Source organism: Phodopus roborovskii, unplaced genomic scaffold (assembly GCF_943737965.1).
Source record: "Phodopus roborovskii unplaced genomic scaffold, PHOROB, whole genome shotgun sequence".
In the NCBI taxonomy this organism is placed as follows: Eukaryota; Metazoa; Chordata; class Mammalia; order Rodentia; family Cricetidae; genus Phodopus; species Phodopus roborovskii.
The window spans coordinates 35,449,701-35,465,617 of NW_026126540.1; the positions used below are offsets into that span (position 1 = coordinate 35,449,701).

At 40.2% G+C, this 15,917-nt stretch overlaps 2 protein-coding genes across 3 annotated transcripts in view; one reads left to right on the plus strand and one right to left on the minus strand.

Moving 5' to 3' along the window:
* Positions 1 to 8,437, minus strand: part of Capza1 (capping actin protein of muscle Z-line subunit alpha 1) — a 40,522-nt gene extending 32,085 nt beyond the window's left edge. Inside the window, exon 1 of the mRNA XM_051199318.1 lies at positions 8,219 to 8,437. Within this exon, the coding sequence (XP_051055275.1) occupies positions 8,219 to 8,257 (39 nt within the window). The 5' untranslated portion in view covers positions 8,258 to 8,437. The remainder of the gene's footprint in view (positions 1 to 8,218) is intronic.
* Positions 8,438 to 8,594: 157 nt separating this feature from the next.
* The window catches only part of St7l (suppression of tumorigenicity 7 like), a 58,921-nt gene continuing 51,598 nt past the window's right edge, over positions 8,595 to 15,917 (plus strand). The window contains exons 1-3 of one of the 2 annotated variants that reach the window (XM_051199314.1): positions 8,595 to 9,183; positions 10,896 to 10,978; positions 13,852 to 14,017. In XM_051199314.1, the coding sequence (XP_051055271.1) occupies positions 8,970 to 9,183; positions 10,896 to 10,978; positions 13,852 to 14,017 (463 nt within the window). In that variant the 5' untranslated portion in view covers positions 8,595 to 8,969. The remainder of the gene's footprint in view (positions 9,184 to 10,895; positions 10,979 to 13,851; positions 14,018 to 15,917) is intronic. The other variant, XM_051199313.1, reaches the window with a different exon arrangement.

The window sequence follows — 15,917 nt, forward strand, 5'->3', positions numbered from 1 at the left end:
AGCAAAGAAAAAACAGACCACGGTTGGTGAGATGGTTCAACAGGAAAAGGCACTTGCAAGCAGGCCTGACAACTTGAGATCAGCAATAATTTTCCCTCTGATATCTAAAGAAGTACTTCATTCCATTGCCCTGCTGCATACAACTTTGGCCTGCCTTCAGCAAGAATTGTCTTGTCTTTCATATCTCTTTCTAATTATTTTCCATCTACTGATACTCAAATCTTTGCCCATTGGCTATAAATCCCAGCTGTCCTTACTGTATTAGGAGTTGAGCATAATCTTTCCTTTATCACAACAGATCTTCTCAGCATCTCCACTCACTATCTGCCACTTATGCAAAGGAGCCAAGGTCCTAAGGAGAATACAAGCTCTAAAAGCAGATTGCCAACATTGTATGCACTTTGCTAATTACTAGTTCTGGATAGTTGGTCCTATTTTTTTGTTTCTTGGTTTTTTTCTTTGTTTGTTTGTTTTTGTTTTTTCTTCAGCTTACTCCTAGGGATGTTTTGATAGGAACATATGTTTATAAAGGACCAAACACATAATAAATACTTAAAAAGTTATCTTAGTGCAAAACAATTTGAAAGGAAAAGTCCCTCCATTTCAAAAATCCACCACCTTTCTTTGATGCCGATTTCTTGCTTTTATGCTACACCATGTCTGACACAGCAACATATGGTTCACTCAGATGATTTTGCATCTCACAATGATTTAAAATATGCATGTGCAAGCAGTAGTAAAGATAAATTTTACATACTACTTAAAACTGAATAATAGAGCTGTGAAGAATTTCTAGTAACCCAGTTGAAAAGGAAGGAAAGGCTAGTGGCAGAGAGAACAATTACACATGTTTAAGTATGCTGTGAAAGGGGGCTGGAGAGATGCCTCAGCAGCCGAGAGCACACACTGCTCTTGCAGATCTGAGTTCAGTTTCCAGCTCCCATGGGGAGTGGGGCAGGAACTCCAACTACATGGGACCATGGGATCCAACTCCTTCTGGACTCTCAGGGTATCCACACTCATGTGCACATACCTCCCCTCCCAAACATATACAACAATTTAAAACATAATGATGAAAATAAGTCTAAAAATGTTGTTAAACATGAGTGGTGATATATTCCTTTAATCAGAGCAGGTAGAGGCAGGAGGATCTCTGTGAATCTGAGGACAGCCTGGTCCACATAGCAAGTTCCAGGACAGCCAGGGATACATAATAGAGAAAACCTGTCTCTTGGAGGCAGGTAATTTCTTTGAGTTCAAAGACAGCCTGAGCTACAAAATACAAACAAAAAGGCAGGGGAGGTGGTTCAATGGGAAAGGGCACTTGCTCATGACTCATATTCAATCTCTGCAATTCACACAGTGGAAGGAGAAAAATCAACATCCTGAAAATTGCCTCCTCTGATGGTCACATGCTGGGTTTGTGTCCAAGCATAGAAAATGCTTTTAGATGGAGTCTTTTGAGCAGCAAGCAGCTTTGTGGGGAGGAGCCATCATAGAACTGGACTTTTTGGTGGGTTGCTAAGTAATAGCTTTGCAACGTGGAATTCCATTTGGCTTGGACTATACAAGTGTGCTATCTGTGTTGTTTTGTTTGAAACAAGGGTCTCACTATATAGTCATTGCTAGCCTGAAACTTTACATGTAAACAAAACTTTCAAAGATCTCTGCCTCTGCCTCCAGAGTGCTTGGATGAAAGGCATGTCTGGTTGCATTTGGCAACCTAAGGCCCTTAATTTGAATGTGCTAGGCACACAAGCGTGTGCGTACATACACACACACCTCTTCTAACAGCCTACCTAGCAACCTGTTGGCCAATTAGGACTTCCATTCATTCCAAGCAAGTTTCTTCTCCCCTAGACAAAATCATCAAAAACTCCCCTTTCAGAACATCTCAGGAAGGGAAGACAGGAAGTGGATTGATATCCAACCTAACTAATTTTAGGTGCTTGTTTCTACTAAGTTAAACTGTGACATTTAAGTGAACTTTTGGGGAAAATCTCCTATTTACCACCTGATGGTTTATAAATAATTGGGGATAAATGTGAATAAAACCAGATGTATCATGGAATGGGACACACTGATGTGCAAAGACTTACATAACCCAAGATTGTCAATCAAAACAGAGAACCAATTAGAGCCACTCTTTAGTATCCAAACTCCTCCCTACTTTAGAGACCATAAAAGCAGCCTCAGGCAGCAACCTGGGGCCCTTGAGTATTCTCATTCATGTAGCCAGCTGCAGAAAGTGACTATATGTATTTCTGATTTGTATGATGGGTATGTTTTTTTAACTTAAGTTTTCTTCCTTTGCAAATCTTCATGTGTTTATTTTAATTCCTGCAGGATAAGATGTCAAGAACCTGGACTAACCATATGTGGTAACAAAGGGAGAAAAGGTATAGTACAGGGATATTAAAATCTAGTTAAAAAATATCCAAGTAGTTTTTTGTCTTTGGCTAATTTCTTCTATGTTTTTTTTTTTTTTTAATTTCACGATCCATATAAGGACTTTATTTTTGGCAAGGAGATATAAGAAATTTGTACATGAGACAAAGAAAAGCAAAAATAATGCCTAATGCCTAGGTGTGTGTCTTTTTTTTTTTTTTTTTTTTAAGCTCTAACAGAGAAGACTCATGTTAGACAAAGGAAACACTTCCCTTGGAGCCTTTGCAAGGCTCCTTGCAGGTACAAATACATAGTTGCATCTACAAGGTGTTGCAGCTTTATGAGATCTAGTTGGAAAATGCTGCCCAGCCGTGTGGGAGAGTGGGGGGTTGAATGTTCCCAGCAGTGGTATGGCAGAGCACCAATAATGGCAGCAAATGCTTAGACATAGGATACACAAAAAAAGGCACTCAAACCAGAGACATTTTTGGAAGTGACATTGAGAGACTATCAGAAATACTTAGGGGGAAATTGTACTTCATAAGAACCAAGGGAGGAATTAACAAAGCTGGACTTTTTCATATAGTTAAGTCTATAACTACACTGTGTTCTTGGTGCTGTGCTAAGCACAAGATAAAAAGGCATGATTCCAATTACCAAGAAACTAACTCTGCTTATTATCAGAGCAAGCAAAGGAAGGCAGACAATTTAAGAACCTCTGGAACATTTTAATGTTCCAATCTTTAAAACAGAAATTTATTTGACTGAACATGCTCAGTAAACCTTGTTGGAGCACTCTGACCTAATTCTCTCCAGTTTAGAAGGAAACAGGCCCATGGACAGACTTCTAATACTTAGAATCACATTATTCCACTACATCACAAGACCTTAAATGGTTACCTCTATCTGGTTTTTCACTCACAGTTCATAGAAATTAGTGTAGTACAAAAGGAAAGGCTGAGAAACCTGGGGTCTGCATGTTATGACTAATTATACTACAACATTTAGCATCCATGGCTGTTTCTAATAAAACAGTTCAATGTTCTAGAAGAAATCATAATACACCTATAATTACATAAACTATAACTGTTTAGGTTTTGTGTTCTGGTTTAAGATTTTATAATGAATTTCGATACTACTAACAGCAGAGCTAACTAAGAGGAAGGAAGATGAAAATGATAAAATGAATGTTAACTAATGACTTCTTAGAAAGTCTCAGCAAATAAGACTCAGAGCTTACTTTATCCTACAAAGGATTTAACTCATCCAGTAAAGTCTATAATTGAGGATATCTAGCCTAAAAAGATTTTCATGAGCTCTAACAAAGCTTTTAAATCTTAGCTTCAATTTACAAGATTTAAAAACTATTGCTATTATTAAAGTAGGGAAAGGGGTGCGTTTGTCAAAGCCTTTGTGTGGATGTTAGGGACAACTTTGTGAGGTCATTTCTTTCCCTTCACCTTTACATGTGTTCCATACACTGAACTCAAGTTACCAGGTTTGCCCAACAAGCACCTTTACCCACTGAGCCTTATCTCTCACTGGCCTTATTTATATTATTTACATTTCTACTAAACAGTTTGATAAACCCGTTTCTAGAAGAAAGAAGAATGAGAAAGAGGAAAAAGAGGAGGAAGCAGCAGCAGCAGCTTTTATAGTTGGGCACAACAGTTTATGCCTGTAATCCCAGCATTCTGGAAGCTGAGACAGTTCAAGGCCAGCCTTGGTTACACATCCAGGCTAACCTGAGCTGCATACTAATATTTTGCTTTAAAAGCAAAGCAAAACAAACAAAAAGCTTTAAAAAAATGCCATAAGCCAGGCATGATATGTGATAATCCTTGATTGTAATCCCTGCACCCCAGGAAGTTGAAAGAGGGGTACCCAGAGAATATAAGGACAATCTGAACTACAAAATGAGACTGTTTCAATACCCAAACATTCAATGGAACAAACAAACCCTTACAAAGGACATTACCATCTAAATTAAAAGGACACAACCGTCTAAATTAAAAGCATACAGATCCAAGTCTCAGTATTCATAAGGTGTATGCACATATTTTACTCATTAAAGAGGAAAATCATACTAATCATTTTTTTTTCAGTCCTAGAATTCTCTTCATTGTTGGGGGAGGGAAATAAAAAAAACCAACAAAGGATTGCTGAATCACAAATAAAGAAAACAGAAAAGGCAGAGAACTCTAAAGAGTAATTCATGGCACCAAATTTCCTAATTAGGGCCTGTGGTCTTGGTAAATCTTTAAAACTAAGTTGACTCAAGAGCACAAGCACCTAGAATAGTCTCCAGAAACTCAACTTCAGGATAACTTGAAGCATTTATCTGCCTGTTACTCCACTTCTCACTTCCTGCTTTCTTCAGACAGCACATTCTGACCATTTCAGGTAACAAGGCAAAAGTGGAAAAAAAAAAAAAAAAAAACAACTTCCTCTTTAACAGTGATAAAAGCTTTGGCAGCTGGTTATATAAATCACTTTACTTGCTTTAAAAGAAATGCTTGAAAGAAAATCAGAGACCCAAACACCAAGCTTTGGAAGGGTTTCCTGCTTTCTGAAAACATAACAAAGATAAAGAATATTAAATTATTCCTTTTGGCACCATAATAGACATACTTAAAACAAAAGAGAACAACAACAAAAACCCCATACTTATCCCAAATGAAATACACTTCAACAATAAAGAAGAAAATGGCAATTCTGGATTTCCTTAAAGAAGGGACTGGTCCTAGAGGCTTTTCAGATGCTGGGCAAGTGCTCTACCACTGGCCTATACAGTCATCCTATCTCCCATCCCCTCTTTTCTTTTTTACTTCATTTTTGAGACAGTCTCATCTAGTTTTCAAAGCTGACAGTTCAAGTTGCTTTGTAGCCTGAAAAGACCCTAAATTTTTCTATCCTCTTGCCTCATCTTCCAAAGCAGCTGGGGTTACAGGTGTGGGCCACCAGGCCGGGAAAGATAAAGAATATCTTTTATCTTGATTTTAAAATTAGTCTGTACCACTGGGCATGGAGGTTCATGACTCTAAGCCTAACACTGACTATCCCAAGACAGAGGATCACCATATGTCTAAAGTCTGGGCTATAAGTGTGAGTTCTAGATATTAGCTTGGGATAAAGAATTTGGACTGTCTCAAAAACAAAACAAAAAAAGCCTAAGTAAACAAATAATTAGTGCAGCAAGGGTTACTTATTTATGACTCCCAAAACACTCAAATCAGGAAATATCTTGGAAAAAAAAAAAAAAGTCTTTTCTCAAAATAACCCCCCCTTTTTTTTTTTTTTTTTTTTTTGAGAAAGGGTTCCATTCATGTTATTGAGGCTGGTCTTAAATTCTGTTACCAGGGATAAACTTGAATTAGTAGTCATCTTTACCTCCCAAGACCTGGAGATAGGCACTACCAGGCCCACCCTTTCTTCCTACCTTTTCTCAATTTTTGAGTTGAGATAAAATAAATCTGAAAGTTAAAAGGAAAAGCAGGCAAAGGTAAGAAGCCCCAAATCAGGAAGTCTTTCTATTCATATATTTAGAGAAGTATAAATGTGTCCGTCTGAGGAAAAGAATCTAATGGAACTACAGGAATCTCAAATCTTAAGGGTCTATGTAATCCTCCCACAACTCACATTTACACGAAGCTAGCCTTGAACACAGCGATCCACCAGCCTCTGCCTCCTGAGCCTTGAGATTAAAGGTGTGCACCACCATACCTGGCTCAAATCATAGGATTTTTACTGTATCACTACACTTCGTTATCTATACCAATAAAGACAATGTAGTCAATAAACAAAACAAAACAAAAAAGTCTATTAAACCCAGCATCATGGGGTTTGGCTATAATCCCAGCATATTGAAGGCAGAAGCAAGAGGACAAACTGCAGCCTGGTTCGTCTACACAGTGAGTTTCAGACCATCTAGGGGTCCATAGCAAGACTCTGCTCCAAAAATACAAAAATGAGCTCTTTGCTAAAACAGGAATAAAATTCATGGTTACTTCTGGGGCAGATTTACTAATTATGATTTGTTTGTTCTATCATTATTAAAAATAAGCAACAAATCTAAGTGTGATGGCATATGTGTATAACAGTATTACTTGAGAGGTAGAGATAAGAGGATTAGGGGTGGAGGTTATCCTTGGCTATATAGTGAGTTAGAGGCTTACACGAGCCACACAAGACCCAGCCTCAAGAAACAGAATAAAATTTCACTCTAACATTGTTATGTGAACCAAAAGTACTTGCCTTAGTATAAACACTTTGCTATAGATTTCTTTCCAGTGTTAGTTGAGCTATGCCTTTTTGTTTCCTAGGTGTTTACATTTATGATGCTCAATCTCCACATAAGAGAAAACAACGCTAATGTGTTATTTGTTGGTTTTTTATTTTTTGTGATGTTGAAGTTCAAGCACAGGACATTGCACGTATTAAGTGCTCTACCAACAAACTGCCATCCCGGTCCCTGTTAAGTAGTTTGTAAAAGGCATTAAGCACCTGTTCCAGCATTTAAAAATGGTAGCCCCCACACACACATACAGGTATATGTTAAATTATTCTTTATGGAGAAGTGATCAAAAATAGTTTCCCCCAACAATCTCCAATATTTTCACTACTGTAAGAACCCAGGCAGATTTTATAGAATACTATACAGAGTGTTCACACTTTGTAACAGTCACTGCAGGAAACGAAAGACACATTCTTGTCCCACAAGGAGTTATCTAGTGAGACCATTCTAACTTCTACCATCCCTAAGCTGCTGTGTTTACTAAAGATCCAGACATTTCTTTCCTTTTTGGAAAAACTGTTTAGTAGATGTTTGCTGTTTGAGAAAAAAAGTTATTCCATTTAATTTATAATGTATTCTTGTATTTAAACCACCTTTAACGATCTAACTACACAATGCATTATGACAAATCCAGCTATCAAACACCACATCAGGCCATCAAAAAAGGTTGGGTGTGTCATTTAAACTGAACGTGTTAATATGAGGTTTATGAACTACCAAACTTTTCTGGAGTTGAAAAAAAAAAAAAGCCTACTGGCTATTCCTCGCTGAACAGGAAGCCAAAACTACTTTGAAAAAAATTACAGTTAAGAAAATTAAGACAGACAGAAGGGATGGAGTCACCTTGGCCGTACATGCACACGGCAAGTACATGCCGTACAGCAGCAGGAACAAAAGTGCTAGTCAAACTCTTAAGCAAATGCCCTGAGGTTTACAGATTTATTTTTTATCGAATTAGTCCAATCGTCACTAGCTGAGAAAAGACCAGGGTGTGTAGTTAGGTTGGATAGATAACACCAGAGGACCTCTCCCTGTCAAGGAGTCGTGACAGCAAAATCACTTCCTGGGGAAGGAGGAGCAAAAGGGAAGTTAAAGAGGCTACTCTGATCAGGAAGTGACTCGTCCCAAACTAACCCCAATCATACCTATAAATGGGGGGGGATGGGGTGAGCCCCAACAGCCAAAGGCGGTAAAATAACTGCTGCATGACACGTCCCAACATCACCTCCATCTCCTCTCTTATAATTACAAAAAGAGTCTACAGCTAAAAATCAATCGGGTAAAGTGTCTCCTCTTTTAAAGGAAGGCTGTGCCCGGTCCAGAATAGAAAGAGTTGAGGAATGGGGAACTGGGGCCACCGTGAGGCAAAGGAAAGCCCCTTTAAGGAAGGAAGCGTCCCGGGTGCAGAGGGAGTATGCCAGCGCCGGGAAACGACCTTCTTTTTCCCGGGGACACCGCCAGGCTCCCCACTGCTGCCGGCTCGGACCCCTAGGCCCCGTCGAGGGAGGAGGTAAAAGAGAGAGGCGGACCCCTTACCTTCTCCTCATCCGACACCCGATCCTCGAAGTCGGCCATCTTGGCAGCTCTGGCCCAGCCCGGCGACCGGCGCGAGGCAGGCCGGGAAGGAAGCTGAGTGGCGGAATCACCAAGGGGGCCGTCGGAAGGACCCGCCCGGAAGCTCCGGACGAGAGGGCGCCATGTCAGTTCCGCGCGGGCGTGACAGCTTGCAAAGGGTACACACTACGAGAGTCGGCTTTGCGCTCAAGGCCTCGGAGTCTTAACATGTTTCTCACTGAGTTTCAGTCATTTCCTCACTCATCCTGGAGGCTCGGTGGCGACTCTCGACTGTCCGTGGCGCCTGGGCTCCCTCTGGTCCCGTAGCAGTTACTACACCTATGAGTGCCTGGTCCCTTCGGCCTCCGAGGCAGCCGCGTCCAGTGCGCTAAGAGCGGCTCGGCTCTCGGAAACACCAGTACTTTTCCAGCCCTGGAACAGGGCGAGAGGTGACCCTCAACCTCATATGGAAGCAAAACCACTTCCCTCCAGCGCCACACTGAGCCCGTTTCCTGCAGAATAAGTGCCACCATCGGATCCTTCCCCGCCCTCCTAGAGGATTGGTAGCCCCTCGGTCTGAGGACGCGCTCCGTCGCCTTCCAGATCTCTGTCCAGTTCCCCAAGACTCAGCCTTGACAGGCCAGCTTCAAGTCCGCCACTATCCCAGGATTCCCAACTCCGGGTTTCCTGCCCTTCTCCCCTCCCAGGTCCCGGCGCCTGCCGGAGCCGCAAGATGGCGGACGGGGAGTTCTTCGCGGAAGCCGCGCGGGCTGTGGGGTGTCCCCATGCACCTGTTCCCGGCTTGGGCCTGGGCCCGCCGCTGGGCTGGAAAGAGCGGCTGAAGGCCGGGCTGGCGAACTCTGGGTCCACGCTGTGGTTCCTGGCGGGGCTGGGACTGCTTTACGCTCTGAGGGTCCCGCTGAGGCTGTGTGACAACGTGACAGCGGGTGAGCGGCCCAAACCTCCTGGACGGTCGGGGACGAGCGCCAAAGAGCAGAGATTCTCGGGGAGTCATGGAGGGCTTTGGAGAAGGAAATGATGTTGCATGCTCCAGTGGGTTATTTTTCCCCCCCTCTTGGGCCACAACAACCGGGCAGCTGATTGTCAAACCTGTGCTGCAGTTTGCCGGCCCCTCCCTAGAGCTCTGAAGGTTTGCCCTCTCTGTGCAGGCCTACATTACCGCAGGAAAAACTACCTGACAAGCTGCAAGCTTCAGGTAGTAAGACACAAGAGAGCATTCCCAGATGCGGACAAACACTTTATAAACATTCTCACCATTTGCAGGCCCCCTTTAAAATCGTGCCTACCTTAAAGAACCCGCACCCAGAAAATCAACACATCTGTAATACAAGATTTTAGTGGACTGTGCTTTCATTGTAAGATAGTTCCGTTAAGAAACGTTTTTCGTGATTTTTATCCTTCAGATTTTATCATGAAAGGGAGAAGGAAGAGAAACACAAGCAACACTGGTTTTGTTAATATGTTCTCTCAGCATTTGTACAGTGTTTGTTATGTAGCCTGGGCTAAAGAAAAGGACTTGTAAGCAGTGTTGATCCATGTAGATTCTTCAAGTACTATTCCTTAGCCATAAGTGGGATGAAATGATGGATCCTGGGCCTTTTAGGGTGTTATGGCAGTATTTCTTCCTGCAGCCTCAGAAGATAGAAGCATTTCTGTTACATGGTGACTCCATTAATTTTTCTATGCTATGATAAGGCAGTGGTCTCTCTTTTGTGAAAGACTGTGGAATAATGTTCTGAAATGCTTTGAGTATTTTAGAGGGTAGGTACCACGTACCTATCTTATTTTCCTGTAACAGGTGGATGAAATGCTTAGTGGTAGTTTGTAGCCAAGAATGGCCTTGAACTCCTGATTTATTTATTTATTTATTTATTTATTTATTTATTTATTTATTTATTTATTTATTGGCTTTTCGAGATGAAGTTTCTTAGCATAACAGCCCTGGCTGTCCTGGCTGTCCTGGAACTCACTTTTTTGGACCAGGCTGACCTCTAACTCACTGAGATCCTCCTGCTTCTGCCTCCCGAGTGCTGGGATTAAAGGCATGAGCCACCAATGCCTGACTATGAGTTACTTTTTATTTAACTAAACAACAGTGTGAAATCCCACTTTTATATACTTAAGAAAATTCTTAAGATATGAAACAATGGGGATTTAGAGTCACCTTTTAAAATGCATACCATTTGTTTTTTTTAATAACTTTTCAAATGAATTTCATTTTAGATATAATATAGACAGTTATTGACTTCGGGTGGTCAGTTTAAAAATTTTGAGCTTCGAAATAGTGGAAAAGCTGTCGGTATTTGGTAGAAATTTTTAATTTTGATCTTTTCTCTAATAACATGATCTCTGTGATGCTGGGCAGCAGGAGTAAGTCGCTGGTTCCCATTCACCATACATACAGTGTACAGAGTAAACAACCAATGCTACCCAAGGTATTATGTTGCTAAGCTATGGCATTTGGAAGATTAGAGATGCAACCTACATTTTTTTACTTGCAGTATCTTCATTTTATAGGCTTGCTTGAACATAAGCTCACCAAGTCAGGCATTTGTGTTGCTTACCTCCCTCCATCTAAAGATATTTATATAACTGTAATTGTACCTTGTAAAAACTCTGCTGTTTACTCTTTTAACAGTGACAGGGTTTTTAAGTTCGTTGACACCCAAGTTCTATGTGGCACTTACAGGGACCTCTTCTTTGATATCTGGACTAATATTTGTAAGTAGTTTCCATTTTCTTCATTTCTGTTTTGATACTTATTTAAAGATTATATTTTTAAATTTTTATAAGTGTTTATCAGGATTTTCAAAATGTGTTTGATATTTAGAAAAAGTTACCTAGAGAAACAAGTTTGAGAAATACCACATTTCCCTCTCTACTTTTATGAGTGTGGTAGTATTGATTATATATTAAATTTCTTTTTAAAACAGGGTTTTATTATGCAGCCTAATGTAAGAGTATGGTTTTCTACCTGCTGACTGGTCTTGTCCTGCCGCCGCGCCAGCCCCAATTAACACACAGAGACTCTGTATTTGATATTATGCTGTTGGCCAGGTGCTAGTTTCTTATCAGCTAGCTCTGTCTTAATTATTAACCCATTTCTATGTATTTCCACATGGTCTTACTGAGAGCGGAGGAATGGAGGTTCTGTTCTCTCCAGGCTCTGCATCCTGACTCCTCCTTACTACTTCCTATTTCCTCCTTGTCTCTCCTATCTTCTTTTCCTATTGGCCAATGGTGCTTTATTATTAACCAGTATGAGAAACGTATATACAGAATGACATCTCCCATCATCCTAAGCTGGCCTTAAACCCAAGGCAGTTCTCCTGCCTCTACCTCCTGAGTGCTGGTATTACAGGGGTGAGTTTCCATGCCCGTCTTCATTCATTAGGTATTAATTTGTATACAGGGCTAGCAGATAGCTCAGCAGGTAAAAGTGCTTGCTGCCAAGCCTGAATGATGGCCTCAGTTGTCGTCTAATCTTCACTCATGTGTACTTGCATGTTTACATACACACAAATATAATAATTTTAAAAAGACCTATATACTATAACCAAGGGAAGGTTGGTCGAGATGAATTAGAAGTTTAATGATCAAAGTGTCTACATTATTATTTCAAAATGAATAAGAGGCTGGGGAGATGATTTAGTCAGTAAAATGTTTGCCATGTAAACATGAAGGTCTGGGCTCAGATCCCCAGCACTCACATAAAAAGTAGGGAATGCTTGTATATTTGTTATCCCAGTCCTGAGAAGTGGAGACAAGAGGGTTCCTGAGGCTTGATGGCCAGCTAAACTAGCCAAATGAGTGAGCTCCAGTTTTAGTGAGAGACCTTATCTCATAAAGTAAGGTAGAGATTGAAGAGACACCTGGCCTCCACACACATGTGTATACACATGCACAAATATGTACATATCCACCTTTCATACCAGAATTAATGAAATGGGTTATTCTACAATTACTGTTACCAGATTTTTCAAATGGTTTCAAGAGAATCTGAGTGTCAAAATTTATTTATTTACTTAAGAAACAATGCCTCTTACAACCTAGTTAATTTGAACACATTCTGTAGTTGTGGGTGGCTGGTCCTCTTCATTTTGCTGTGCAAGTATATACCATCATGTCCAGTTTATGCAGTGCTGAGACTGGAATTTAGGGCCTTTTGTGTACTTTGCAAGCACTTTACAACTGAACTACACTCCAGCCCCTGAATGTGCAGGTTTTAAATGAAATCTAGCAACATTTTAATTTTGACAGCATTGGGCAGACTATAATTTTAAAAATGTTAATTATTTTTATGTGTATGAATGTTTGCCTGTGTGATTTCTGTACCATGTATGTGCGGTACCTACAAAGGAGGGTGTCAGATTCTCTAGGACCAGAGCCACAGATGGTTGTGAGCCACCATGTAGGTGCTGGGAATTGAACCCTGGTCCTCTGGAAGGACAGTCAGTGCTCTTAATGGCTGAGGCATCTCTTCAGCTCCTGAGCAGACTAGGACATGTCTAGAATTTAGCCTTCACTTTTCTAAGCCCAGCTTCTTCTCTTAGATGGGGAAATAATAGTACTCATTTCACGGGACTATAGGAACCAAATGAGATGATACATGTAAACATTTGTAATGTGGAATTTGGCTCAGGGAGCATTACTGAGTTTTGGCTGTTATTCTGAGAAACTGCACAATAAGGGACACCATTTGACTTTTAACTCATTTTTTGCTTCAATAAGATATTGCTTTCAATTTAAAAATATTGTAAAATATGTTGTTTATTAACATCTCTAAGTTCTAGTATTTCTTAATGTATACTTTGGGAAAATTCTGTGACAGATAAAAATATTAATATTTGTTATGCCTTTTTTTCTGTTCTTTTTTCTCATCTGTAGGGGGTGCTCTACAGCTTTGGTAGAAATCATTGTATTTTTTTGACCTTTTTTAAATCTTTGAGATAAGGTCTGAAAATACAGAGAGTTTGTATTCATAAATAATAAGCTACAGAAATACAATGAAGTAAATATCCTCATTTTTAAATAGTTCAATCTGGGGAAGAACTTGTCTCAACCAATAATAATAGCTAACTATTAATCAGTACTTTTTGAGGACATTGAGGTTCTGAGATGTTAGAGATTAATTGGTTTGACCAATATGCATAATTAATAAATAGTAGATTTGATGTGCAACATGGAAATTTGATGCTTTAAAGTAGTTTTTAATTATGCTGCAGATAAAATCAAATGATAGCAACACATGAAGAGTTACATTGTAGATTAGATACTCTTTCTTTATTGAAACTGGGATTAAAGGCATGTGCTGTTGTGACACCTGACTCACTTCTGTTAGGCTTCAGTGTCTTTTAGCAAGTGTCTTTTAACAAGTTGCCTTAGCTTGTCTGAGCATTATGATAAATCCACAAGAAAGGTATTTTATTTTTATGTGGCATATGCATTTAGGGAATCTTGGATTTGGGTTTTTTTCTTCTGCTTGCTCCCTCACCCACCCAAGCAGAGATTATGCATTTAAAGTGCTTAGTTGAATAGGAACAATTCTATTTAAGAATTGCATTTTAAATGAAAGATGTTTTGTTTTGTTAAAGATATTTGAATGGTGGTACTTCCATAAACATGGCACATCATTTATTGAGCAAGTATCTATAAGCCATTTGCGACCACTGATGGGAGGAACAGAGAGTAGCATTTCAGAGCCGGGTTCTCCTGCCAGCAACAGAGAAAGTGAAACCCTGAGACACCACCATCTATCAGGTGATTTCTTTTTGGTATTTTCAGAGCTATGTAATTCCGATTGATTTCACTTACAGAGGATCAATCTCAAAACAAGAAGAGAGTAGTTTGTGTGTTTATGCCCCCTTCACATGTAATGATGTTAAGAGATAGGGGCTTTGGGGGGTGATCACATCATGAAAGTTTAACTGTCATGGATAGAATCAGTGTCCTAAGGGAAGAGACCCCAGTGAACTATTTACTCCTGTCACTTTATGAGGAAATAACAAGAGAGTGCCATTCACAAACCAGAAAGTGAGTCCTTACCAGGCACTAAATATTCCAGCACCTTGAGCATGGATTTCCCAGCCTCTAATTTCTGTTGTTCTTATGATATACTCAATTTGTGGTATTTTGTAATAGGAGTCTAAATAGGAAAAAACAGAGATAACCTTGTATTTCCTGTAAATGTAGGTAATCCATGCTGGTATAGAGAGCAGTTATCAGAGTCACAGACTCTATTGTAGCCTATAATCTCCAGACACAGTTTGTTTCTTTATTTGTTTATTTATTGAGACAGAGTTTCATTATGTAACCCTGGCTGACCTGGCACTCACCTTTATTGCTGTTAAATAAGGATCAGGATAAACAAATAGGCCGAATAGATGTTTATTCAGGGAGAAATAACTTACAACCTAGACAGATGAACACCAGCAAATTCCACCCGATGCTCTCCTGTCCGAGTCCTGCCAGCAAGAGAGCTTTTCCTGGCTCTTCCTCCGACCTCCTTCCAGAGGTCACTTCCGCCCATGGCTCCACCCCCAATGGGTGTGGTCAGTGCCACAGAAGGACTATCTCACTACAATCACCTTATAATCTAGGCTGACCTCAAACTCACAGAGATCCTTCTGTCTCTGCCTCCAGGGTACTGAGATTAAAGAGATTCACCACAATGCCCAGATGCAATTTTAAATTTGTGGTCCAAGGTACTTACTTGTTCTGGTTTTAGCTGTCATATCTACCTTCCATTCAGTAGGGAAAAGAAAAGCCCTCTCTTCTCCTAACTCAATCTACACTATTCAGAAGTGCCTAGCATGTACAAGGCCCTGGTTCAGTTCAGTTCCCAGCACCACCAAATAGAACGTGTCAAACACTCATAATTCTAGTATGTGAAAGATTGAGACAGAAGGACCAGGAGCTGAAAGTTAGCCTTAGCTAAGTTTGAAGGAACTCTGTGATAACATACAAGAGGGTAAAGGTAAAATGACATCATGAAGGTGAACTCTTAATCTAAAAGGATTGTTATGAGAGAGGGGAGATTATTCTCTTTCTTACTACCACTTGAAGACAGCAAAAAAGCTATTATCTCTTAAAGCCTGCTGAGAGGCTGAAGGGTTTTGAGATGTGTGCCAGAAATAGATATTTCAAGTGCTATGATTACAGATTTGAGCCACCATGACCAGTTCTTATTTTATTTTGTAGTTTTTCTTCTAACCCTTACTCTGTGTGCTAGCCTAAACATGCTGTACAGTTTGTTCTATATATGTATAGGTGTGCACATGTGTGTGTGCCCATATGTGCTTGCACAAATAACCTGTAGGTTAATACCTTGTTTTTTTCAGATTTTCTTAAATTGTTTTATTGTGTGACTGTTTGCCTGCATGTATATTTGCATATCATGTGTGTGCCTGGTGCCCAAGAAGATCGTAAGAAGTCATTAGATTCCCCTGGAAATGGAGTTATGAATGGTTGTCAGTCACCACATGGGTTCTGGGAACCAAACTTGGAATCTCTGAAAGAACAAGAAGTGCCAAGTCATCTCTCCAGCCCCACAAACATATTTTTTGAGACAGGGCCTCGGGATTTCCTGGAGCTCATCATTTTGCTACCCAGCCCCCAGAATCTGCCTGTCTTCACTAGGATTACAGAAGTTTGCTAGCTT